We start from the raw sequence: 25,004 nt of genomic DNA, 5'->3' as shown, positions 1-25,004 counted from the left end.
CTTGGCGCAGAATTTGAGGAGGAAATCAGGAGCAGGAGCATGAAATGCTGTGGAAGTTCAGCCACTTTAGGGGTATGACATCAATTCTGGTGCAAAGAAGCTTCAGGAAGCTCCAATCCCCACTCCAGGACCTGTGCTCAGACCGGAGGGTAGCGCCTCCTCTCTAATAGACAATCTAGAAAGATAGGATGTCCAGCACCAGTGTCTTGGTTAAAAGCTGTAAATCTTTATTGAAGTAGTCACAGGATACAAAAGCATCACACAACTCCTACGCGTTTCAGGCACTCCTGCCCTTAGTCATGGCATGACATCAATTCTGCTCAAAACTAATTTCATCAGGAAAAATGAGGGCTTTTACCCGTGGATTCCGCCAGAAGTGTGAACAGAGCTCCGAATTTTCATTCAAGGCAAAATTTGAACTGAAAACTGGCGCGAAATTACGCAAGAAAATTCCTCTGCTATTTCTTAGTGTGAACATACTCTAACTATATTCTATGGAGAGAAAGATAGAGCAGAGCTCCTCATAGGGCAATACGTTTGGAACAATGTAAATATGTATAAGGTGAGGCAGTCAAACAAGTAAGTAGTCTCGCTCACCTTGTACTGTTGTGTATATAGACACAACAGCAATAAGCGCGTGGTTCAAAGTAATGGTGGAGCAGCTTCCTGGAATCGGCAGCAGGTGAAACCTGTCCGAGGTATATGATGCAAGTACTGGTGCTAGGCAGGAAAAGTACCAGGTTCTATAGCGCAATCCACCACTCAGGCAACTTCTTGGGATAAAAGGTTCGATTTATTTAGCCAAAAACATAACGCGTTGCGAAGGTTTAGACCCTCTTCATCAGATGTACAGGCAATGTACATTGCCTGTACATCTGATGAAGAGGGTCTAAACCTTCGCAACGCGTTATGTTTTTGGCTAAATAAATCGAACCTTTTATCCCAAGAAGTTGCCTGAGTGGTGGATTGCGCTATAGAACCTGGTACTTTTCCTGCCTAGCATCAGTACTTGCATCATACTCTAACTATGTAAAAGCCAATGAAATAGGATGAAAGGCTCAGTGGCGGTTCTCAGTATTTTCATCTTGGATTTTGATGATTTTAAATACTTTTTTGCAGTAAATGGTTGTGGTGATAACCGAGATCTAGAGGAGCAAATACATAACATACAATGTACAGATATAAGAGGTCTCTTACCTGGCGGACCCTGGAGTTTGGCCTTTTTAACTGCAAAAAATTAAATAAAATTATAGGTATTAGTGCAGAACATGGATAAGAACAAGTCACAATCTTAGGACATGGACAAATCATACATAACCTGATGAGTAAGCAAACCATAATCTCGTGTAACCTATAACAATATCATACTGGGTGCTCTAAAAATAGCTTCAAATTCCTTTAATCCGGTATCACCATGACCAGGCTGGGGCAAGAAAACCACACATTCCCTTAGTGTAAGAATGTAAAGCTTTATTTAATACAAGTCCAAATGAACATACAGTCTTAGGACAGGAACACAGAAGACTTGATGCGTTTCTTGGCAAACAATTTATTTATAAGTTTAACTTATGATTAAGCAGTTCGCTGCGAAATGCGTCAAGTCCTCTGTTCTAGAGATGAGCGAATTTACAGTAAATTCGATTCGTCACAAACTTCTCGACTCGGCAGTTGATGGCTTATCCTGCATAAATTAGTTCAGCCTTCAGGTGCTCCGGTGGGCTGGAAAAGGTGGATACAGTCCTAGGAAAGAGTCTCCTAGGACTGTATGCACCTTTTCCAGCCCACGGGAGCACCTGAAGGCTGAACTCATTTATGCAGGATAAGTCATCAACTGCCGAGTCGAGAAGTTTGTGACGAATCGAATTTACTGTAAATTCGCTCTTCTCTACTCTCTTCATTTTGGCTAAAAAAAAATATATATAAAAAAAAAAGCTTCAAATTTAATAATACCCTTGAACTGCTGGAACCTTTTTCTGCTATTGTTGCACATGCACCTCCATTCCTATGGTGAGCTGTTTTTTTGCCTTAACTTTTAAAAGGAAAACGGTCACATGTTCATGGTCACTGGTCATGTGAGCACTCAGTAGGCACAGGCACTCATGTGACCAGCAACCATGAATATTCACATCCAGCTAGTGGGCCCGCCTCAAGCGCTTCACAGAACAAAGAAGCCAATGTTTAGAGGGACCGGGCGTTTATGTATACGAGTCAGAGACCCCGCCATCAGTCTCCAGTTCGCCCGCACTATAACCCTGTGTATTGGGTTCAGTGCGGGTAACCGTTTTGCTTTAAACATTCCTATAGTAGTCAACAAGCTACAAAATTACTTCACAGAATATATAATTAGTCTATCGAGCAAAATATATCACAGAATAATAGACTTATTAAAATAATAACTTTCACTACAAGCCCACAAAACAAGGGGTACCACAATTTAATACACAAACTCAAAAATTATATTCGAGTGGATGAGCACATCAATAGCTCTTCTGATACGTCTGATAAAGCACATAACCCAGTCCGTACCAGTCCACACCACAAACAATGTCGAATAACTCGCACAGCTGTAGATTGTGCCCCTATATTCACTTGCAGTGTTAGCAGATCAAGAATAGCACCGCATGTGATTCTTGCTAAATTACCTACATACAGTGGGGATCAAAAGTTTGGGCACCCCAGGTAAAAATTTGTATTAATGTGAATAAAGAAGCCAAGTAAAGATGGAAAAATCTCCAAAAGGCATCAAATTACAGATTAGACGTTCCTATAATATGTCAACAAAAGTTAGATTTTATTTCCATCAATTACACTTTCAAAATAACAGAAAACAAAAAAATGGCATCTGCAAAAGTTTGGGCACCCTGTAGAGTGAATATCTTGTACTGCCCCCTTTGGCAAGTATCACAGCTTGTAAACGCTTTTTGTAGCCAGCCAAGAGTCTTTCAATTCTTGTTTGAGGTATCTTTGCCCATTCTTCCTTACAAAAGTCTTCCAGTTCTTTGAGATTTCTGAGATGTCTGTCACGCATTACTCTTTTAAGGTCTATCCATAGATTTTCAATTATGTTGAGGTCAGGAGATTGTGAAGGCCATGGACAAACCTTCAGTTTACGCCTCTTGATGTAATCCCCTGTGGATTTTGAGGTGTGTTTAGGATCATTATCCATTTGTAGAAGCCATCCTCTCTTTAACTTCAGCTTTTTCACAGATGGCATTAAGTCAGCATCCAAAATTTGCTGAAATTTTATTGAATCCATTTTTCCTTCTACTCGTGAGATGTTCCCTGTGCCGCTGGCTGCAATACAACCCCAAAGCTTGATTGATCCACCCCCATGCTTAACAGTTGGACAGAGGTTCTTTTCATTAAATTCTGTTCCCCTTCTTCTCCAAACGTACCTTTGCTCATTCCAGCAAAAAAGTTCCAATTTAACCTCATCGGTCCACAGAACTTGTTTCCAAAATGCATCAGGCTTGTCTATATGTTCATTTGCAAAGTTCATCAAACGCTGATTTTTGTGGTGAGGACGTAGGAGAGGTTTTCTTCTGATGACTCTTCCATGAAGACCATATATGTACAAGTATCTCTTTATAGTGGAATAATGTACCACAACTCCAGTGTCTGCCAGATCTTTCTGGAGGGATTCTGCAGTAAACGTGGGTTTTGAATTGTTTTTCTCACAATCCTGCGAGCTGTTCTGTCTGATATTTTTCTTGGTCTTCCAGATCTTGCTTTACCTTCCACTGTTCCTGATGACTGCCATTTCTTAATTACATTTCGAACAGAGGATATTGACATCTGAAAACGTTTTGCTATCTTCTTATAGCCTTCTCCAGCTTTGTGAGCGTCAACTATTTTCAGTTTCAGATTTCTAGACAACTGCTTAGAAGAACCCATGGTGCTGATTGTTGGGGAAAGGTCAGATGAGTCTGGGCATTTAAAACCTTTGAGATTGACATCACCTGGTCTTCCCAGATGATGATTAAGAACAATCCATGACACTGGCAGGTCTCAGCTTTGCAAAGGGGGCAGTGCATGCCATAATTTCTGCAAGGTGCCCAAACTTTTGCAGACACCATTTTTGTGTTTTCTGTTATTTTGAAAGTGTAAATGATGGAAATAAAATCTAACTTTTGTTGACATATTATAAGAATGTCTAATCTGTAATTTGATGCTACAACAACCTAATCAAAGTGCCTCCAACTAGCAGCTTCTTATCATAGAACATCATAGCAAAACATATATTAGTACAATATCACATACTTAGATGTCACAAACAACGGGTACCAGGGAGTGGCGCAACACCACCCCAATGCAGCGTTTCGGGATCAACCTTTGAGGTATCATACCAGGGTTTAGTGCAACACTTTTTTTTTCCTTTCTTTCCCCCATTCTTGTGGAAATTCCTCTTTGTGTTTTATGATATACCAATAAACTATATATATTGTGACGAACCGTCTTGGGGGATTAGCTCTGGGATCGTCCTGGTCACTTGCCACAGGACACGTTCCTCACAATAACACCACAGACCACAGTTCCGCATACAATTCTGGCTCCTCGCCAGCTTTATTGCCACAGGTTGCAGGTAAAACAAAACATAAACAGGAACAAAATAAAGTCCTAGACCGTCTGGTCACTGACTATACATATCAGCATGCCCTGACTACGAACTGGTGAGCTACCCTCAGCCAGTTAAACATGTGTCTCCTGCTACTCACAGTTCACACCACTTCTTGGACCACTCGCAGCACCTTCTGCGTGTTACCTAAACAGGGTCCGTGTGTCTCCCCCTCTAACAGCCAGCATACTGTTACCCAGGGAGAGCCCCAACTATTCTGTTTCCTTTCCTTTTAAACACACTTCCCCTTCCTGATACCTCATTAACCAGGCCACAGGTGGATTCTCCAGAGTTAGCAAGGGAAATACACCCTTTCCTTGCCACAATATATATATATATATATATATATATATATATATATATATATTTTTTTTTTTATTTTTTTTTTTTTCTTCCCCCCCGCTACTTCTGAGTTAATGACTCCATTTTTCTCTGAGTTTAGATATGATGTATGGAGCTCATATTAGCAGGTATTGCATTTTGAAGGTTATATGTGCAGCTGAGGTAGGTTACCCTGGGCATTAGTTATACACACTTTTTTCTATACTGAGAATCTTCTTTGTGTTTGAGATTTATAAAAGTGCATGGGTTTACTAAGGATAGAAGTTGTCAAACCAATCTAATTTGCTTTTATGAAGAGGTGAGTAGAAGCCTTGACAGAGGAATGGCTGTGGATATAGTGAGGGGCTGTGTATATAGATGGGGGGGGGGGGCTGTGTATATAGAGGGGGGCTGTGTATATAGAGGAATGGCTGTGGATATAGTGTTTCTGGATTTTGCTAAAGCATTTGATACTGTCCCTCATAGACGTCTGACAGGTAAGTTAAGGTCTTTGAGTTTGGAAATTTTAGTTTGTAACTGGATTGAACACTGGCTCATGGATCGTACCCAGAGAGTGGTGGTCAATGATTCGTACTCTGATTGGTCCCCGGTTATTAGTGGTGTACCCCAAGGTTCAGTACTGGGACCGCTGTTGTTTAATTTATTTATCAATGATATAGAGGATGGTATTAACAGCTCTGTTTCTATCTTTGCAGATGACACCAAGCTTTGTAGCACGGTACAGTCTATAGAGGATGTGCATAAGTTACAAGATGACTTGGATAGACTAAGTGTCTGGGCATCCACTTGGCAAATGAGGTTCAATGTGGATAAATGTAAAGTTATGCATCTGGGTACTAATAACCTGCATGCATCGTATGTCTTAGGGGGGATTAAACTGGCAGAGTCACTGGTAGAGAAGGATCTGGGTGTACTTGTAGATCACAGACTACAGAATAGCATGCAATGTCAGGCTGCTGCTTCCAAAGCCGGCAGTATATTGTCATGTATAAAAAGAGGCATGGACTCGAGGGGCAGGGGCATAATACTCCCCCTTTATAAAGCATTGGTACGGCCTCACCTGGAATATGCTGTTCAGTTTTGGTCGCCTGTTCATAAAAGGGACACTGTGGAGCTGGAAAGGGTGCAGAGACGCGTGACTAAACTAATATGGGGCATGGAACATCTTAGCTATGAGGAGCGATTAAAGGAGTTACAATTGTTTAGTCTTGAGAAGAGACGTTTAAGGGGGGATATGATAAATGTATATAAGTATATAAATGGCCCATACAAAAAATATGGAGAAAAACTGTTCCAGGTTAAACCCCCCCAAAGGACGAGGGGGCACTCCCTCCGTCTGGAGAAGAAAAAGTTTAGTCTCAAGGGGCGACACGCCTTCTTTACCGTGAGGACTGTGAATTTATGGAACGGTCTACCTCAGGAACTGGTCATAGCAGGAACAATTAACAGCTTTAAAACAGGATTAGATAGATTCCTGGAACAAAATAAGATTAATGCTTATGAAGAAATATAAAATCTCATCCCTTCCCCAATATCGCGCCACACCCCTACCCCTTAATTCCCTGGTTGAACTTGATGGACATATGTCTTTTTTCGACCGTACTAACTATGTAACTATGTAACTATGTCCACATATAAAAATGGGAATGACACCATATGTATTTATGGTCACTTGATAGATGGCATACAGCTGCGGAAAAATATATTACTGCTGATAATAGTAATAGGAACTGGATATGATACACACAAAATATATATATATATATATATATATATATATATATATATATATATAAATAATTATGTATTGCGTTTATCGCACACAAAAAAAAAAGAGAAAAGCAAAAACAAACAAGCTATCTGCTGCAATATGTCGTCAGTAAACAGATATCACAATGTGCGTCAGTATGCCAATCCTTGATATCCAGGCTTCATAGTGTAAGCACAAAATGCCAGACAGACAAGATATATATCAGTACATGTTGAAGTCACAAAATGCCAAGCAAACAAGATCTATATCAGTACACATTGAAGCCACAAACAACATGATCGCAAAGATGCAGACAGAAAATACAGACCCCATATTTGCAACATGTATGCTGTAACGTCTAAACTAAGGCCATAGAGATAGTGTAAGCAATCATAGCAAACAGACAATGCAAACCATGTAGAGTAGTGTCAGCAATCACTGCAAATAAACAGTGCAAACCATGTGTATGCAGGAGATAACAGCATAAAACATAGTAAATATACATATACAGTGCATAGTGAAAGTGTTCGGCCCCCTGGAACTTTTCGACCTTTTGCCACATTTCAGGCTTCAAACAAAGATATAAAACTGTAATTTTTTGTGAAGAATCAACAACAAGTGGGATACAATCATGAAGTGGAACGAAATTTATTAGATATTTCAAACTTTGTTAACATAAAAAACTGAAAAATTGGGTGTGCAAATTATTCAGCCCCTTTACTTTCAGTGCAGCAAACTCTCTCCAGAAGTTCAGTGAGGATCTCTGAATGATCCAATGTTGACCTAAATGACTAATGATGATAAATAAAATCCCCCTGTGTGTAATCAAGTCTTCGTATAAATGCACCTCCACTGTGATAGTCTCAGAGGTCCGTTTAAAGCGCAGAGAGAATCATGAAGAACAAGGAACACACCAGGCAGGTCCGAGATACTGTTGTGGAGAAGTTTAAAGCCGGATTTGGATACAAAAAGATTTCCCAAGCTTTAAACATCCCAAGGAGCACTGTGCAAGCGATAATATTGAAATGGAAGGAGTATCAAACCACTGCAAATCTACAAAGACCTGGCCGTCCCTCTAAACTTTCAGCTCATACAAGGAGAAGACTGATCAGAGATGCAGCCAAGAGGCCCATGATCACTCTGGGTGAACTGCAGAGATCTACAGCTGAGGTGGGAGACTCTGTCCATAGGACAACAATCAGTCGTATACTGCACAAATCTGGCCTTTATGGAAGAGTGGCAAGAAGAAAGCCATTTCTTCAAGCTATCCATAAATAGTGTTTAAAGTTTGCCACAAGCCACCTGGGAGACACCAAACATGTGGAAGAAGGTGCTCTGGTCAGATGAAACCAAAATCACACTTTTTGGCAACAATGCAAAACGTTATGTTTGGCGTAAAAGCAACACAGCTCATCACCCTGAACACACCTTCCCCACTGTCAAACACGGTGGTGGCAGCATCATGGTTTGGGCTTTTCTTCAGCAGGGACAGGGAAGATGGTTAAAATTGATGGGAAGATGGATGGAGCCAAATACAGGACCATTCTGGAAGAAAACCTGATGGAGTCTGCAAAAGACCCGAGACTGGGACGGACATTTGTAAGACAATGATCCAAAACATAAAGCAAAATCTACAATGGAATGGTTCACAAATAAACATATCCAGGTGTTAAAATGACCAAGTCCAGACCTGAATCCAATCGAGAATCTGTGGAAAGAACTGAAAACTGCTGCTCACAAACGCTCTCCATCCAACCTCACTGACCTCCAGCCGTTCACAAACGCTCTCCATCCAACCTCACTGAGCTCCAGATGTTCACAAACGCTCTCCATCCAACCTCACTGAGCTCCAGCTGTTCACAAACGCTCTCCATCCAACCTCACTGAGCTCCAGCTGTTCACAAACGCTCTCCATCCAATCTCACTGAGCTCCAGCTGTTCACAAACGCTCTCCATCCAACCTCACTGAGCTCCAGCTGTTCACACACGCTCTCCATCCAACCTCACTGAGCTCCAGCTGTTCACAAACGCTCTCCATCCAACCTCACTGAGCTCCAGCTGTTCACAAACGCTCTCCATCCAACCTCACTGAGCTCCAGCTGTTCACAAACGCTCTCATCCAACCTCACTGAGCTCCAGCTGTTCACAAACGCTCTCCATCCAACCTCACTGAGCTCCAGCTGTTCACAAACGCTCTCCATCCAACCTCACTGAGCTCCAGCTGTTCACAAACTCTCTCATCCAACCTCACTGAGCTCCAGCTGTTCACAAACGCTCTCATCCAACCTCACTGAGCTCCAGCTGTTCACAAACGCTCTCATCCAACCTCACTGAGCTCCAGCTGTTCACAAACGCTCTCCATCCAACCTCACTGAGCTCCAGCTGTTCACAAACGCTCTCATCCAACCTCACTGAGCTCCAGCTGTTCACAAACGCTCTCCATCCAACCTCACTGAGCTCCAGCTGTTTTGCAAGGAGGAATGGGCAAAAATGTCAGTCTCTCGATGTGCAAAACTGATAGAGACATACCCCAAGCGACTTACAGCTGTAATCACAGCAAAAGGTGGCGCTACAAAGTATTAACTTAAGGGGGCTGAATCATTTTGCACGCCCAATTTTTCAGTTTTTTATTTGTTAAAAAAGTTTGAAATATCCAATAAATTTCGTTCCACTTCATGATTGTGTCCCACTTGTTGTTGATTCTTCACAAAATATTACAGTTTTATATATTTATGTTTGAAGCCTGAAATCTGGTAAAATGTCAAATAGTTCAAGGGGGCCGAATACTTTCACTATGCACTGTATCTCTGCCAAAGCTTTTCCCAAATAAAGACACTATGCAAGAAGATTATAACATTACACAGTGCGCCCATCAAAATCCAGATCCATACTAACACAGTATAGAATATAAAAGATTAAGAGCGTTTACTTATATATGCTGATGTCAGTGATATTACATAATTCTCAACACGTTTCTTCCATCACGGGTCATCAGGGGAGAGATAAGATGAGGTAGATGTTAAAGGGGTACTCCGGTGCTTTCACATCTTATCCCCTATCCAAAGGATAGGGGATAAGATGCCTGATCGCGCGAGTCCCGCAGCTGGGTACTCCCGTGATCATGCACGCGGCACCCCGTTTGTAATCAGTCCCCGAAGCGTGTGACGTCACGCCCCCGCCCCAGTGTGACATCACGCTCCGCCCCTCAATGCAAGCCTACGGGAGGGGGCATGATAGCTAGAGGCATCCCTCCCCTCCATGGCATTCATGTACATGTTTAGCAATTGAGGTATTCCTACTATGGCGAATATTGCCAAGGTGTTCCACCCACTCTCCTTCTTAGTTCCCTCAAAGTCTTCCCCACATAATCTTTGGGACAAACCCCTTGATTTACAATTGGCAAATTTGCATGAGAAGTTTTTCCTGTGCTAGAGCTCATGACCCCATTCCATTTGGGAACATGAGAGCAAGCTATACATGACCCACAGGGAAATGTGCCCTTGGGTTTAGATGGTAACCAAGTACTGAATAGTGTAACGACTATGCACTAGCCTATATTTAAAGGGGTACTCCACCCCTAGACATCTTATCCCTAATCCAAAGGATAGGGAGTAAGATGTTTGATCGCAGGGGTCCCCCGGGATCTCTGCTGCAGCACCCCTCTGTGCGTAAGGACGGGCAATACAGGGGCCGGAGCATCGTGATGACATGGCTCCACCCCCCTTGTGACATCACGGTTCGCCCCTCAATACAAGTCTATGGGAGGGGGTATGGCGGCCGTCACGCCCCCTCCCATAGACTTGCATTACGGGGCAGGCAGTGCCATGACGAGGGGCGGAGCCGTGACATCACGATGCTCCGGCCTGTATTGTCATTACGCACGTCTGCCTGCTTAGCTAGTATCTTATATACTAAAGCTGATCTGTCATCATAGGTCCCAATAATCCGTGTAAGTCCGTCGGGGATCCTCCCACTTTTGGGGGACAACAGAGAATCACGGTTAGCTTCTTTAACTAAAGAATAGGCCGAGCTTAAAGTGTCCAAAGGGTACCCTCTATCCAGAAACCGCTGGCAAAGTTGTAATGATTTCTGCTTGCACTCAGAATCAGATGAGCAGTTCCTGCATAACCGCAGGTACTGCCCCTTTGGTATTCCTTTCTTTAAAAAGGTCGGGTGATAGCTTGACCAAAGTAAGAGAGAATTCATCGCTGTAGATTTACGATATAATGTAGTAGAGAGGCCCCCTTCCTGATTCTTATAAACCTTTACGTCTATAAAAGTCAGTTCCTGTGGGTTTATCTCATAAGTAAAAAATAACCCTATTTGATTGTCATTTAGAGCAGTGCTCCCCAACCTTTTTATTGCCGTGGACCGGTAAATGTTTGATAATTTTTCCGTGGCCCGCTTGTTAATTAAGTAGGTCTCCTTTGTTAAATAGTTAAACATCGGTAGCCCCCCACTTCAGGAAGGTATGTCCCTTTATCAGGTAGGCAGGTAGGGTTTCCCTAGTAAATAATGTCCCAGATAGATATGTGCCCCCAGTTGATAGAAAGGGTGGGCTCCCCCAGTAGGTGGACAAAGCCCCAGATAGATACGACCCCCATCAGGTAGGGCTCCCCCATATGAAGACAGGCTCCCAGATAGATAGGACCCCCATCAGGTAGGGCTCCCCCATATGAAGACAGGCTCCCAGATAGATAGGACCCCCATCAGGTAGGGCTCCCCCATATGAAGACAGGTCCGCAGATAGATATGACCGGTAGGGCTCCCCAGTAGCTAGACATGCCCCCAGATAAATATGATCCCTATCACTGATGGGGGTCATATCTATCTGGGGGCATGTCTACCTACTGGGGAGCCCTACCTGATGATCAGGTAAGGTTTTCCAATAGGTTTATACAGGCCCTCAGATAGATATTACCCCCCGGTATTTAAACAATTATGCCCCCTAAGAATATAGTTTTGCCCCTGGTGATCGGGCAGGTCATCATATTAGGCAAGTTTATCTCACTCACTCAGAATTCACACAGGTCCGCTCACACTGTTACTGTACTTAGTACTCCCTGCAGCAGTCTATAACGAGACTTCCTTGCGGGGATGCGCGCGAAAGGTGACGTCATCACAGGTGCCGCACGGGACGTCAGCGTCCTGACGTCCATAGCTGCGTATGCAATGATGTCACGAATCGCGCGCATCCCCGCAAGGAAGTCTCGTTATAGACTGCTGCAGGGAGTAGTAAGTACAGTGTGAATACTTCAGGCACTTAGGTTTTCCTTTCGGCAAATCAGGAAGCGGAAGGACCCGCTCCCTGATTGGCCAGGAGGAGGATCAATGTAACAATAGCGAATTTTCATTCGCTATTGTCACACAATGGGCGGGCTCGGGAGCGCGCAATACTCTGCGCCTCGGCCACCACAGTAAAATTATGTAAAGCTCCTCGGGCGGCCCTGTACCGTTTGATCCATGGACCGGTATCGGTCTGCGGCCCAGGGATTGGGGAACACTGATTTAGAGTGTGAATAAAATTCTCAAAATCCGCAACACTCCCTCCCCATAAAATAAATATGTCATCTATATAAAGCATCCATAATTGGATGCATGACGACCAAGCTGTTTCCTCCAGGAGAAACACCACCGTGTCCTCCCACCAACCCAGGAGCAAGTTCACGTATGTGGGGGCACTGGGGCTCCCCATGGCGGTGCCCCTGAGTTGGTGGAAGAAACAACGATCGTACAAGAAAAAATGATGGTTAAGTATAAACTGTAATAGAGAGATGACAAAAGGTATTGTGGGGGCCAAACTGATTGCCTCTAGACTGTAGGAAAAATTCTGCTGTTAGGATTCCCTTATCATGCAGAATTGAACTATATAGGGGGACATTTATCAATGTTTGCTTATGTATTCCTTTTTTTAGTACTTTTTTCTTTACTTTTTTTGCTTATGCGTGACATTTATTAACTGGTTTCAGCCTGTTGCTAAATTTCTTTCACGTAAGCAATTTTTTCTTTTTTACTTTGGTAGTAGCTTTTTCTGCTCCATGTTTGAGCTGGAGTAAATTTAGTCAAATTTTAACCTTGTTGCGACTTTTTTTTGTGCAGTTGCGACTGTGCCAGTTAAAAAATACCAGACTACCCGAAGTCCATTTTAAAATTATTACTACTTAGTTAAGTTTTGGAAAACTTGCTTTTCTCACTTTCCAGTCAAAATGTCACACGAAAAATCGCGTAATCGTAGGTGCAACATTTTTCGTAATTTTTTTTTACTAAATTGCTTGATAAATGTCTGTCATAATGATTCCACGTCTATACTAGCCAGGTAGATATGCCGGTTTACAGGGACACTCAATTCTCCTGAGGAAATCCATTGTATCTCTCACATACGATGGTAATGATGTTACAAATCCCCTCAAAATTTTGTCCACATAGACTGATCCCCTGTGTAAGGGAGTTCATCCCCGAGACAACCGGTCTCCCCTTGAGTGGATTGGTCCCTTTATGGACCTTGGGGAGACAGTAGAATGTTGCAATCATCGGGGTGTCAGGGCATAGAAATTTAAATTCTCAGGGGAATGAGGAGTCCATTCTCTTTTGCAGCAGACAGCAAGCTTCTCAGCTCAGACAGGTAACTCTCTGATGGATCCTGTGTTAGAACGTCATAGTTTTCTATCTACAACCAATCAGCTCGGAGTCCTGTAGCGATTTGCGTTACTGATGTTTTTATTTCACAGAGGATTTTCTGCACTTATACACTGTAGCAAAGCAGTCATTGGAGTGAGCGGAACTTGGCTGGGTAGGTTATCCGCCTTGTAGGGTAAGGACGCAGGTTACTTTCAATTCAGATGATCTGAAATTTTCCTTGACACATGTCACTTCTAGACAGCTGACCTACGGAGAGCTCTCTCACAGAGTACTGCGCATTAGGGATCGACCAATTATCGGTTTGGCCGATATTCACGATTTTGGACATTATCAGTATCGACAATTACCTTGCCGATATGCCGCTAATGCAAAACCCCGCCGCACCAACCCCCCCAGAGACCGCCGCCACTGCCCCATTGCCTCCCCCGTCCCCGGATTTATAATTACCTGTTCCCGTGGTCCGCGCTATTTCTGGCTCCTGCGACGTCCTGCACTATTGCTGGGCGCAGCGCAATGACGAGTGATGTCCTCAACGCGACGTCACTGTCCATGCGCACAATGACAGATCAGGACGCTGCCGGAGCCAGAAGTAGCGCGGACCCCGGGAACAGGTAATTATAAAACCGGGGATGGGGGAAGCAATGAGGCAGCATCGGTGGTGATTGGACTAGGGAGGACCCCCGGACAGGCAGGGGGAGAGAAGCGGGCGGCAGCGGCGGTCTCTGGCTCCGCAAAAGCCGCTGCAGTTCATTGATCTGCAGCAGCTTCTGCGGGGCCGGGGGGGAGGTGATAGCCGATAACTTATACTGGAATATCGGTATAAGTTATTGGCTATCGGCCTGATGAAAGGTCATAGATTATCGGTATCGGCCCTAAAAAATCAGAGCCGCAGTTTCCCAAGCCAATCAGCTGGTATTACTTATTACCCAATCAGGCTCAGAGCTGCAAGCCAAAATGCAAGGGGAGCGGAGGGTACAGCAAAGCCAAGGCGGAGTAGTTTGCAGTCCATTGCTGCCAGCTCTGCCAATCACTACACTACACTGCTCTGCTACACCGGATCTGCTCTGCTTCCCTGTAAACTGCCCCACACTGCTGTGCAAATCAGAGTCGGAGTAGCAGAGTAGTGAGCACATCCAGCTGCATGTAGCAGAGCTGAGACCGTTACATGTAGCAATGCTCAGTCTTATCTGTGATACATGCAGCGGGACGTGCGCAGATGGGTAGGCATGCGAGTCTGGGTACCGCACAGCCATCAATAGCAGTGATAGGGCTGAGCACGTGGGGAGCTTTCTTGCATCCACCTCCAGCCCGCCAGGGACACACTGATGATGTAGCTTGCGGAGGGTCTGTGTCCTGAGGTTTTTCTTGCAATATCACCTGGCTGTGAGTGACCTATCTCTGGAAAAAAAAATTGTAAGATATGTGAACAAGACCTTAACACAGTGTGTCCCAACCAGGGTGCCTCCAGCTGTTGCAAAACTACAACTCCCAGACATGCTGTGAGTTGTAGTGTTTAATGGCTGGAAAATACTGCTTTAAGGTGAAGCTCTATTGGTTCTGTTGTCGTCTTTTTTACAGGCTTTACATTTGTAGCAAATCGTTTTGATTCATGAACCCTCTGATATAAGTCCACAGCATCAGAAACACCGGATGAACGTAATTCAAGACACGAAAGAAGGAGACGCCCCCGGACCCATCAGGCGGAAGACAAACAGATTAAACCGAGGACGAGATTTACGATGAGCAAACATCTGCAAAAATAGAGAAAGTAATTGAACCCCACAACTTTATAGGGACAGGGAAAGCTTTCCTATGCAGGTTTAGAGCACTGAAGATAAGAGATTTAGTAATTATCCTGGAGGTAGAGATTTAGGTCGGTCTTTCCCATACACTAAAATAGCGGACAAGAGGAATAATAGACTGCATTCACCTGTCCTACAGTCAGAATAATCTGTATGGGTCTAACAAAGCATTTTATAGAGTCTGTGCTCACATCCCAGGTATTTAATGGTAATTAAGGGGTTAAATGCTTGCATTCTTGGTGGTCTAGGGCAGTAAAGGGAAGGGGGGATGCCCTGTTGGTCTTGGGAAACAAAGAGGGTTGATATCTGCATCCCTGGTTGTCTAGGGTAGTAATGTGCGGGGGAAACGCCTACATCCCTGGTGGTCTAGGGTAGCAATCAGGGTTGAATGCTTGAATCCTTAGTGATCAAGGGCAGCAAAAAAAAAAAAAAAAAAAGGGGGGGGGGATACCTAAATCCCTGGTGGTCTAGGGCAGTAAAGGGGGGGGGGGGAATGCCTGCATCCCCAGAGGTCTAGGGCAGCAAAGAGTAGGGGGGGGTAAAGTACCTGGTCTAGGGCGGTAACGGGGAAAATGCCTGCATCCGTAGTAATCAAGGACAGAGAAAAAAAGAAAAAAAGAGGGGGGGGGGGGACACCTACATCCCTGGTGGTCTAGAGCAGTAAAGGGGGGGGGGAAATGCCTGCATCGCCAAAGGTCTGGGGCAGTAAAGGGGGAAATGCTTGCATCCCTAGTAATAAAGGTCAGCAAAAAAAAAAAAAAAGGGGGGGGGGGGGGGGGAAGATACCTACATCCCTGGTGGTCTAGGGCAGCAAAAGGAGAAAAATGGCTGCATCCCTAGTGGTCTAGGGAAGAAAAAAAAAATACAAAAAATTATAAAATTTTAATAAAAAAAAAAAAAAAAGGGGGGGGGGGGGGAGAGATAGTAACCTGCAACCGAGATGGCCTAGGCGGCAACAGAAGGAGAAATAAAATAGCAGAAAATGCCCTCATCCCTGATGGTCTAGGACAGCAAAGGGGGGGGTGCAATTCCTGCATCTCTAGTAGTCTAAGGAAGCAAAGGGGAGGAGGGAGGAATACCTGCATCCCTGGTGGGCTAGGGCAGTAAAGGGGGGGAAAATTTCTGCATCCCTAGTGGTCTAGTCACAAGCTCCCGGCGCCGGCTCCAGCATTCGGAACAGTTTGTTCCAAACGCTGAGCAGCAGAGTACCCCTTAAAATTTTGTGCAGGGGTATTGAGTAACCCCAGTTAAGTATTCTCCAGAGTAGCGAAACGCGTTGGATGTGGATGTATATGGTATTATCCAAGTATGCATAATGCTATCTCATTGGTTATGCACTGAGATATGTGTTCATGTTTTAATTGAGGAATACTGTTTAATACCCCTGGGGTACGCCCACGGGTCTATATTGCTATATTATCTATCACATGTTTCTACTTGTCATGTAACCTATTGTGTGCGTCATTATTGACAACATCGGTTTCATGGTAATGTTTTTGTATGAAGCCATTTAACACCGTCACATCGTAACCTATGTTTGTCTCCCCAACCTAGATAAGGGCCAACTAGGAGGTATCCGGTGTAGGCCCAGGGCATAAGGACAGGGGACCTACAGCTAACAGGCAGGTCCTCCAGACAAGGGTTTGGACAGGGCCCCATCTCTCATCAGACAATTGGCTTCATATATCTGTACAATTTTTAGTATTTGTCACTAGGTGATGAACCATTAAAGGGGTTCTCCACCATAAGGTGATTTTAGTACGTACCTGGCAGTAATGGACATGCTTAGGAAGGATCTGCGCTTGTCTTGGGGCTAAATGGCTATGTTGTGAGATTACACTGTGGCTAGCTGTTTGTGAACTGGTAGTTCCTGTTTGAGTTTCCTTCTTTGCCTACAAATCCCATAATTCCATTTTCCTCCCTCCCACACATCAGCCACCCCACCCATTGAAACATAAAAGAGCTGCATCCATTCAAAAGACCTGTGTTTTCCAATCAGGGTGCCTACAGCTGTTGTAGATTGATCTCTCTCCCACCAAGCGATCGCTCCACCCATTGAAGCAGACAGGCTCCCTGTCATCAGCTGACTAGTGATGTCAGGTCTCGGCCGCATTGCAACCTGGGAAAAATCTGAGACAACGGTCATTTTGTATGCTGGTAAAAATAAATATTGGGTTGAAAATCACATAAGAATTGTGAGAAAACCGTCACACAGGTACAGACAGTATATTATGAACTACAATAACTTTATAGCCCCTGTAGCATAGTCAAATAAAAAAATTCCCGGAGTACCCCTTTAAGATTATTATTTTGGTCTAACTAATAAATATCTTATTGGAATATGTTGATCTTGATTTTTCCATCTCTTTCTCTCATCATGCCATTTACCCCCAGACAAGGGGATGGGGCTGTCGTTTTTTAGGCTTTGTTTTACCTCCATTATAGATGACAGTCAAGGATCAGTCCTTTATATCAAAAAAAGATTAGAAAACACAAAAGGAAAAATAATAGTTCCTGTCTGATGGTTTTTGTGCATTTTGTGTCCATGTCTGCAGCTGTCACACAATAAACCGGAGCGAAGAGCAGTAAAGATCTTATTGTTCCAGGTCGGAGATCAATGAATGACGCCAGCACCATGTAAAACGTGTCAACAATTCCACGTAAGGTTCTACAAGGAAACGCAGCTAAAACGGGCAAGAAGCCAACGTCACCAACTGCTAGAGGAGACAGTGAGGGAGGCGAATGTCAGCGCCGAGGATCCTGGATCCACCCGGGATGAGAACGACACAGGAGAGCGATGTGCCAACAAGATAATGCCCATGATAAGGGTGAACGCAGTCTCTTCATTACACTGGCATCGCCCTGGTGCCCATAAGAGCTCTTGCAGCAAGTGCTGCATTGGCGGAATATGTACAATTCCTGGGGGGGGGAAAATAAAAAATAAATAATTGTGCGACAAAATTGAAAAAAAACCAAAAAACGCCATTTTGTAACTTTTGGGGGCTTCCGTTTCTAGGCAGTTGATTTGTGGATTCTGTAGGGGCAAAATTGAAATAGTTATGATTTTTAGTTGAAGGTGATGAGGAAAAAACAATATAGCAAAAAAGGAAAAACCCTCCTTGGAACCCCACCAATTGTGAATATAAAGGATGGAATCCTTTTCACTGTTTAACCCCTTAAGGACCGAAGGTTTTTCAGTTTTTGCATTTTCGTTTTTTCCTCCTTACATTTAAAAAATCATAACTCTTTCAATTTTGAGACAAAATTGAAAAAAAAAACACAATTTTGTAACTTTTGGGGGCTTCCGTTTCTACGCAGTACATTTTTCGGTAAAAATGACACCTTCTCTTTATTCTGTAGGTCCATACGATTAAAATGATACCCTACTTATATAGGTTTGATTTTGTCGCACTTCTGGAAAAAATCATAACTACATGCAGGAAAATTTATACGTTTAAAATTGTCATCTTCTGACCCGTATAACTTAAAATTTTTCCGCATATGGGGCGGTATGAGGGCTCATTTTTTGTGCCGTAATCTGATGTTTTTAGTGGTTACATTTTTGCATGGATAGGACTTATTTTTATTCATTTTTTCATGATATAAAAAGTGACCAAAAATACGCAATTTTGGACTTTGGAATTTTTTTTGCGCGTATATTTTTATAATTCGGAATTTCCACACATGTTTATTTTTATTTACACAGTTTTTTTTAAATGGGACAAAACTGCACATACTGCTCTTTTACATTGATCACTGGTTTCTTATAGGAAACCATTGATCAATGATTCTGCCGCTTGACTGCTCATGCCTGGATCTCAAGCACGGAGCAGTCATTCGGCGATCGGACAGCATGGAGGAAGGTAGGGACCATCAGGCTGTCCTGTAAGCTGTTTGGGATGCCGCGATTTCATCGCGGCGATCCCGAACAGCTCCCTGAGCTAACCGGCATGCTTTCACTTTAGATGCAGCGTTCAACTTTGAATCAGTACCGCGCTATTAGCCACGGGTCCCGGCCCATTGTTAGAGGCTGAGCCCGACCCGCTATGACCCAGGGCCACGCCGTGGCCCTGTGTTCTAGAACGGGAGTGGACTCATGACGTACCGGTACATCATGGGTCCTGTAGGGGTTAAAGGGGTACTTCTGTGGAAAAAGCTTAAACCTTCCAGTAATTATCAGCTGCTGTATACTACAAGAGGAAGTTCTTTTCTTTTTGGATTTATTTTCTGTCAAGACCACAGTGCTCTCTGCTGACACCTTTGTCCATGTCAGGAACTGTCCAGAGCAGGAGAAAATCCCCATAGAAAACCTCTGCTGCTCTGGACAGTTCCTGACATGGACAGAGGTGTCAGCAGAGAGCACTTCCTGTAGTCCTGAGCAGTTTGGTGTGCAGCTCATTCGGGTGTGTCTCTTTGTGTGCTCCAGAGACTTCCAGCAGACCAGAGCAGGTGTTTCATCAGCCTCCCCAGGAGTGTGGCAGCCTCCTCGGGAGAGCCTCCCTGCATGGCGTCCCTGGACCAAACTGAATAAAAAAAAAGAACTAAGAGTGGTCCTGCCCTCTCATCTTCTTCGGGGGATGAGGGGGCTAAAAAGAAGGGAAAGAAAAAGTAAAGGGTGTGGCCGTCTAATTTAATCACCCTGTATGGCGGCACTCACCCCATTGACGCTGGCATCTATTAACTGTGCCAGCATAAAGTCAGATATGGCTAGATTCGCAGCCTTTGATTTTCTCGGCCGCGTTGAAGCTGACATTTTCTTTTTACAGGAGACCAGGTTGCCAGATCCCCATAGAAAACCTCTGCTGCTCTGGACAGTTCCTGACATGGACAGAGGTGTCAGCAGAGAGCACTTCCTGTAGTCCTGAGCAGTTTGGTGTGCAGCTCATTCGGGTGTGTCTCTTTGTGTGCTCCAGAGACTTCCAGCAGACCAGAGCAGGTGTTTCATCAGCCTCCCCAGGAGTGTGGCAGCCTCCTCGGGAGAGCCTCCCTGCATGGCGTCCCTGGCCTCCACCTCCCGTTCTTCAAGGCTGGCGGGGGGTGGAGAGCAAACAGCAACAGCCATTCCGGCCCGGGGTAGAAGATCTGGCAGAGTCTGCAGCAATGCAGGCTCTGCTCCCCCGGCAACAGGTACCAGCCAGAGATCTGGTGGACAAAAGGCGAGGAGGAGAAGTGTGGAGTTGTGGGTAGAGCGAGGGCCCAAGGAGTCCAGTGCCAACTACTGCTCCCGCCTGGCCGCGAGGTTTGCTGAGTATGATCGGTGCGGCAAGGATCTGAAGTTGGCCACAGAAGATCTGCGAGGCGCTCAGAATCTGGTGAACACTGCACCAAAAAAGAACAGGCCAGAGTTAAGGAAAAAGATCACAGCACTGAAAGCTGAGATTGTGCAGCTGGAGGAGAGGAGAGCAGAGATCTTGGAGGGGAGCGGTCTCTTTAAGGAAAAGCTTGAGAACGACAGCCGGTTTGCCGCCACAAAATCCCCAGGTAAGGTGGAGGTGGATGTTGGGGAGAGTAGTGGCGGTGAAGATAGTGAGGATGGTGGTGAAGCTGTAAAGGAGGAAGAGAAGGTGGAAGAAAGTGCACAAGTTGTGGAGATGGATGCTGTTCCTGTGGCTACTCCCTATGACACCAAAACACAGGACAGCTACATTGAGCCAGCACAGGTAGCACTACCATCAAGCGATAGTGAGAAGGATGTGGAAAGTGAGGCTGGGGGATTGTTGAGGGCGATCATAATGCAGGAGTCCCCAGCCCACCTCCAGAATTTTACCTTTGGAGAAGATCAGTGTGAGGATGTGGTGGTGAAGCGAAAAGCTAAGAAACAAAAGATTCAGGAAACAGTGCAGTACGTGTTTGTTCCCTTCCAGCAGTCTGGGCCAGCTGCAAAGCTGGTTCAGGCTGCTGGGCCCCCCAGAGTTGCCAGACCCTGTTTCTGTGGTGGAACGGAGCCAGCATGGGGGGTACAGCATGATGTCAGAAAAGGCAGAGGGCGCAATAGATGTGAAGCCCACCCATCTTGCCGGTAGGGAGGGGCAGGATGGGCTGATGGTGGGCAGTGGCGAGGCAAGCTATGTTGCCGTGTGCTCGGGGGGCGGTTCCCCGAGTACTTTGGGCATTACCGGCACTGCGGGGCACTCCCCTGTGGGGGGGGGGGGGGGGGGGGAGTGTCCGGGTGCCGGTGGAGGAGAGTGGTAGGTCTGTGTGCTCGGGGGGCGGTCCTCCGAGTACTGTGTATTCTGTGGGCGCTGCGGGGCACTCCTCTGTGAGGGGGGGAGGGGGGGGAGTGTCCGGGCGCCGACATCATCCACAGAACCCGTGTGGTTGGGAAAAGTAGGTGCTGGCACTGTGGGAGGAGCTGGGGTGCGCCCGGAGGGGCAGCCCCAGACTTCGGAAGTGACCTCAGCTATGGAGCAGGAACTATCAGCATCAACCCCGGCAGCTAAGCCAGAAAAAAAAGAGTGTAATAAAACCTGCAACACTACAAGTCCCAGCCAGCCCAGAAAATGTTAGTCAGGATAAGAGTGCTGGATGTGAGAATGCTGAGTGTGGAAGTGTTGTGGATGAGAGGAGTGTATGTGGGAGAGTCAGTGGAGTGAATGATGGTGGGAGTAGTAGTGGTATGAATGGGAAGAAAGATGATGAGAGGAGTGGTGTGAATGGTGTTATTAGTGGTTCTGGTTTTGGTTCTGGGTCTGGTCCGGCTGCCCCCCCGGTAGTGACTGCTCCTAGGAGCTATGCCAATGTCGCTGCCGGGGGTTCAGGGGGGTCCCCGTCTCCGTCCGGCTCTGGAGGCCTCTTGCAACAGCGCCTCCTGGAGGCTCTACGCAGGGGTGACAGGTCGATCCAGGTAGAGGGAAGGGGTTAGGTCGACCTGTCTTTCTGGATAGAGAGGCACGGTTTGGGGGCTTTTCGAGAGAGGAATGGGGAGGTGGTCTGGTCCCTCCCGACATCCGGGCAGGACAATAACCGTAGGAATGTGGTCCGTCTGATTTGGAGGGGCGAGGATGCGTGCCCACCTCGCGCAAAAGTGGTTGAGCTCCTCCTTCAGATGGAATTCAGGGCGAGCGACATCTTTGCCCTGATTCACCCCTATGGTTCGTCTGAGTTTGACGTCAGTTTCGTTCGGCCGGAGGGTCTTGAACTCTTCTGGTCGAACTACGAAGTGGCGAAGAACGAGCCCGGCTGGCGGGATTTCGCCGTAAAGACGATTTCCCGTCAGAACTCTGTCAAGAAAGGGACCGTTTTGACCCGTAACGAGTCGCTTTCTTGTTATGATATCATGACCTGGCTCGGACGGTATGGGGATGTGACGGACATGCCCAAGAAAAACTTTGATGAGCACGGGATCTGGTCCGGGGCCTGGACGTTTTCCGTCAAACTCAAGCGTTCAGGGAGTACAGTTGCCCACATTCCGTCAGCCGCCTTCCTTGGACGTGATAGGATCCAGGTCTTCTACCAGGGGCAGCCTAAGGTCTGTCACAGGTGTGGCAGCCCCACCCACTTTAGCGCAGCCTGTACTGTGCAGGTCTGCGCTTTGTGTGGTGGGGTGGGTCATCTGGCCGCATCCTGTAGGCAGATCCGGTGCCACCTGTGTGGTGTCCTCGGACACCCTTTCAGCCGTTGTCCTAGCGCCTTCGCCCGTGCAGCGGCTGCTCCGGCTGAGGAGAGCTGTGAAGTTGCCTCGGCTGGGGAGGGCACGGGCAGGGATGGGGGCGCAACAGGGCTAGTGAGGAGGAAAAAGGGCCCCGCCAAACTAAGGCGGGAGGAAAATCGGAGGAGGAGTAGGGAGCTGGAGAGTGCCCAGGTGGCGGGGGTAGCTCCGGCCCCTGCTCCTGAAGCTGGCCCTGTAACCGCTGAAGCCCAGGAGGAGGATGTGCTGGATGAGGAGGTCAGGAGGCTGCGCAAAGAGGAGGGCAATATGGCCGACACTTCCGATTCCTCCCACTATGAAAGTGTGGATGAGGAGAGTGGAGAGAGGCCTAAAAAGAAAGACAAGGGCAAAAGAAAAGCGAGAAAGAAGAGGTCAGAGCCCTCTGTTCCCTGTACTACGGGCCAGGTCCAAAACGGAAGCCTGATTGCCCCCCCTCTGATTGACCTGTCAAACCGGTACCTCGTCCTCGATACCATCTCCTCCCCCTCCTTGAAGGGGGAAGGTGAGGGCCAGGTGCCTAGGAAGAAGGAGCCTCCGGGGGATCTGGGCCCTGTTCTATTGAGGCTCCTTCCTTGGAGGGCAGGGCTAGACCGGGGCCGGACGTAGATGGGGATCAAATGGACCAAACTGAATTAAAAAAAAGAACTAAGAGTGGTCCTGCCCTCTCATCTTCTTCGGGGGATGAGGGGGCTAAAAAGAAGGGAAAGAAAAAGTAAAGGGTGTGGCCGTCTAATTTAATCACCCTGTATGGCGGCACTCACCCCATTGACGCTGGCATCTATTAACTGTGCCAGCATAAAGTCAGATATGGCTAGATTCGCAGCCTTTGATTTTCTCGGCCGCGTTGAAGCTGACATTTTCTTTTTACAGGAGACCAGGTTGCCAGATCTAGCCTCTCTGGTAAGAGCCAGAAGAGAGTGGAGGCGTGGTCCCTCCCACTGGTCTCTTGCGGCTGAGCCGTATAGTGGGGTGGCGGTCCTTTTTACCGCTCCTGTTGAATGCCGACGGGTTATTGAATTAGAAATGGGGAGGTGCCTGATCTTAGAGGTCTTCATGAAGGGACAAGAGCTTCGGCTCATTAACATCTACGCCCCGCATACTAAGCGGGGCCGTAAAGATCTCTTTATGAGGATTAAGCCCTTTCTTTTTACGAGTCGGCAAGTGATCTTTGGAGGGGACTTCAATAATGTCACGAGGTCCCAAGATCGGAGAGGCTCCAATGGTCCGCTGACTTGTGATATAGTGTGGCACTGATTAGCATAACTAGAGAAGCTCGCTTAGAGGACGCCCACATCCGGAGCCCCTCGGGCCACGCGGGTTTCACCTATCATCAAGGTAGTCGCAGGTCTAGGATAGATAGGTTTTATTTGAAGGAGGAAGCCGTCTCTTCCGCAGTGTCCGTGGTTGAGGTGGAATTCTCCGATCACTGTATTATTTTGTTTTCCCTGAATGTTTCAGAGACTCCCCGGATGGGAAAAGGTTATTGGAAGCTGAATTCGTCCCTCCTGGAGGAAGCGGAGGTAAGACAGTCCTTTGATGATTTTCTTCAGAGTCAGGTACCTTTACTGGACCTTTGTAGTAGTAAGTCAGAGTGGTGGGAGATATTCAAGAAGCCGGTTGCGGGGTTCTTCCGCCAGCTCTCGAGCCTCAGGTCCCTGAACAGGTATCGCCTGTATCAGGGTCTGAGGAGGAAACTCGAGCTTCTTGTCTCGACTGGAGGTAGCCGAGAGGATATCTCCAGAGTGAAATCCTTGCTGATGAGGTGTCAGTACGATAGGCACGCATCTTTGGTTTTTGAGAGGGATTTCGGGAAGTACCGCTCGCCCGACCCTTACAGGAACTGCAAGATGTCAGTGAGTAGTAAAGTCATTTCAGGACTGATTGATAGTACGGGATCTCTGAATCGGTCCAGATCAGGGATCCTGGAGGTCGTCAGATCCTTCTACTCGCACCTCTTGGGAAGGAAGGATCTAGATCGAGACAGGATGTCGGTTTTCCTGACTGAAACCATTCCTGAGCCAGGGGTAGACCCCTCTCTTGATGTTTTGGCAGAAGAAATCAGGGAAGAGGAAGTGAGACTGGCGATCGAGGGGCTCGCCCCCAAGAAGTCGCCAGGCCCGGATGGCTTAACATCTGAGTGGTACAGGACCTTTAAGGAGTCTTTAGCTCCCCTCTTGACTGAGGTATTTAATGAGTGTCTCTCCTCGG

At 46.2% G+C, this 25,004-nt stretch overlaps 1 protein-coding gene across 10 annotated transcripts in view; it reads right to left on the bottom strand.

Annotated features, from left to right (window-relative positions):
- UNC13B (unc-13 homolog B) overlaps positions 1–25,004 on the bottom strand; it is a 427,170-nt gene that overhangs the window by 325,632 nt on the left and 76,534 nt on the right. For all 10 annotated transcript variants that reach the window (XM_056547105.1, XM_056547097.1, XM_056547089.1 and 7 more), the window contains one exon: positions 1,198–1,227. In XM_056547105.1, the coding sequence (XP_056403080.1) occupies positions 1,198–1,227 (30 nt within the window). The remainder of the gene's footprint in view (positions 1–1,197; positions 1,228–25,004) is intronic.

The sequence above is a fragment of the Hyla sarda genome, chromosome 1 (assembly GCF_029499605.1).
Source record: "Hyla sarda isolate aHylSar1 chromosome 1, aHylSar1.hap1, whole genome shotgun sequence".
NCBI classification, from domain to species: Eukaryota; Metazoa; Chordata; class Amphibia; order Anura; family Hylidae; genus Hyla; species Hyla sarda.
This window is presented reverse-complemented; position numbering and strand designations above follow the sequence as displayed.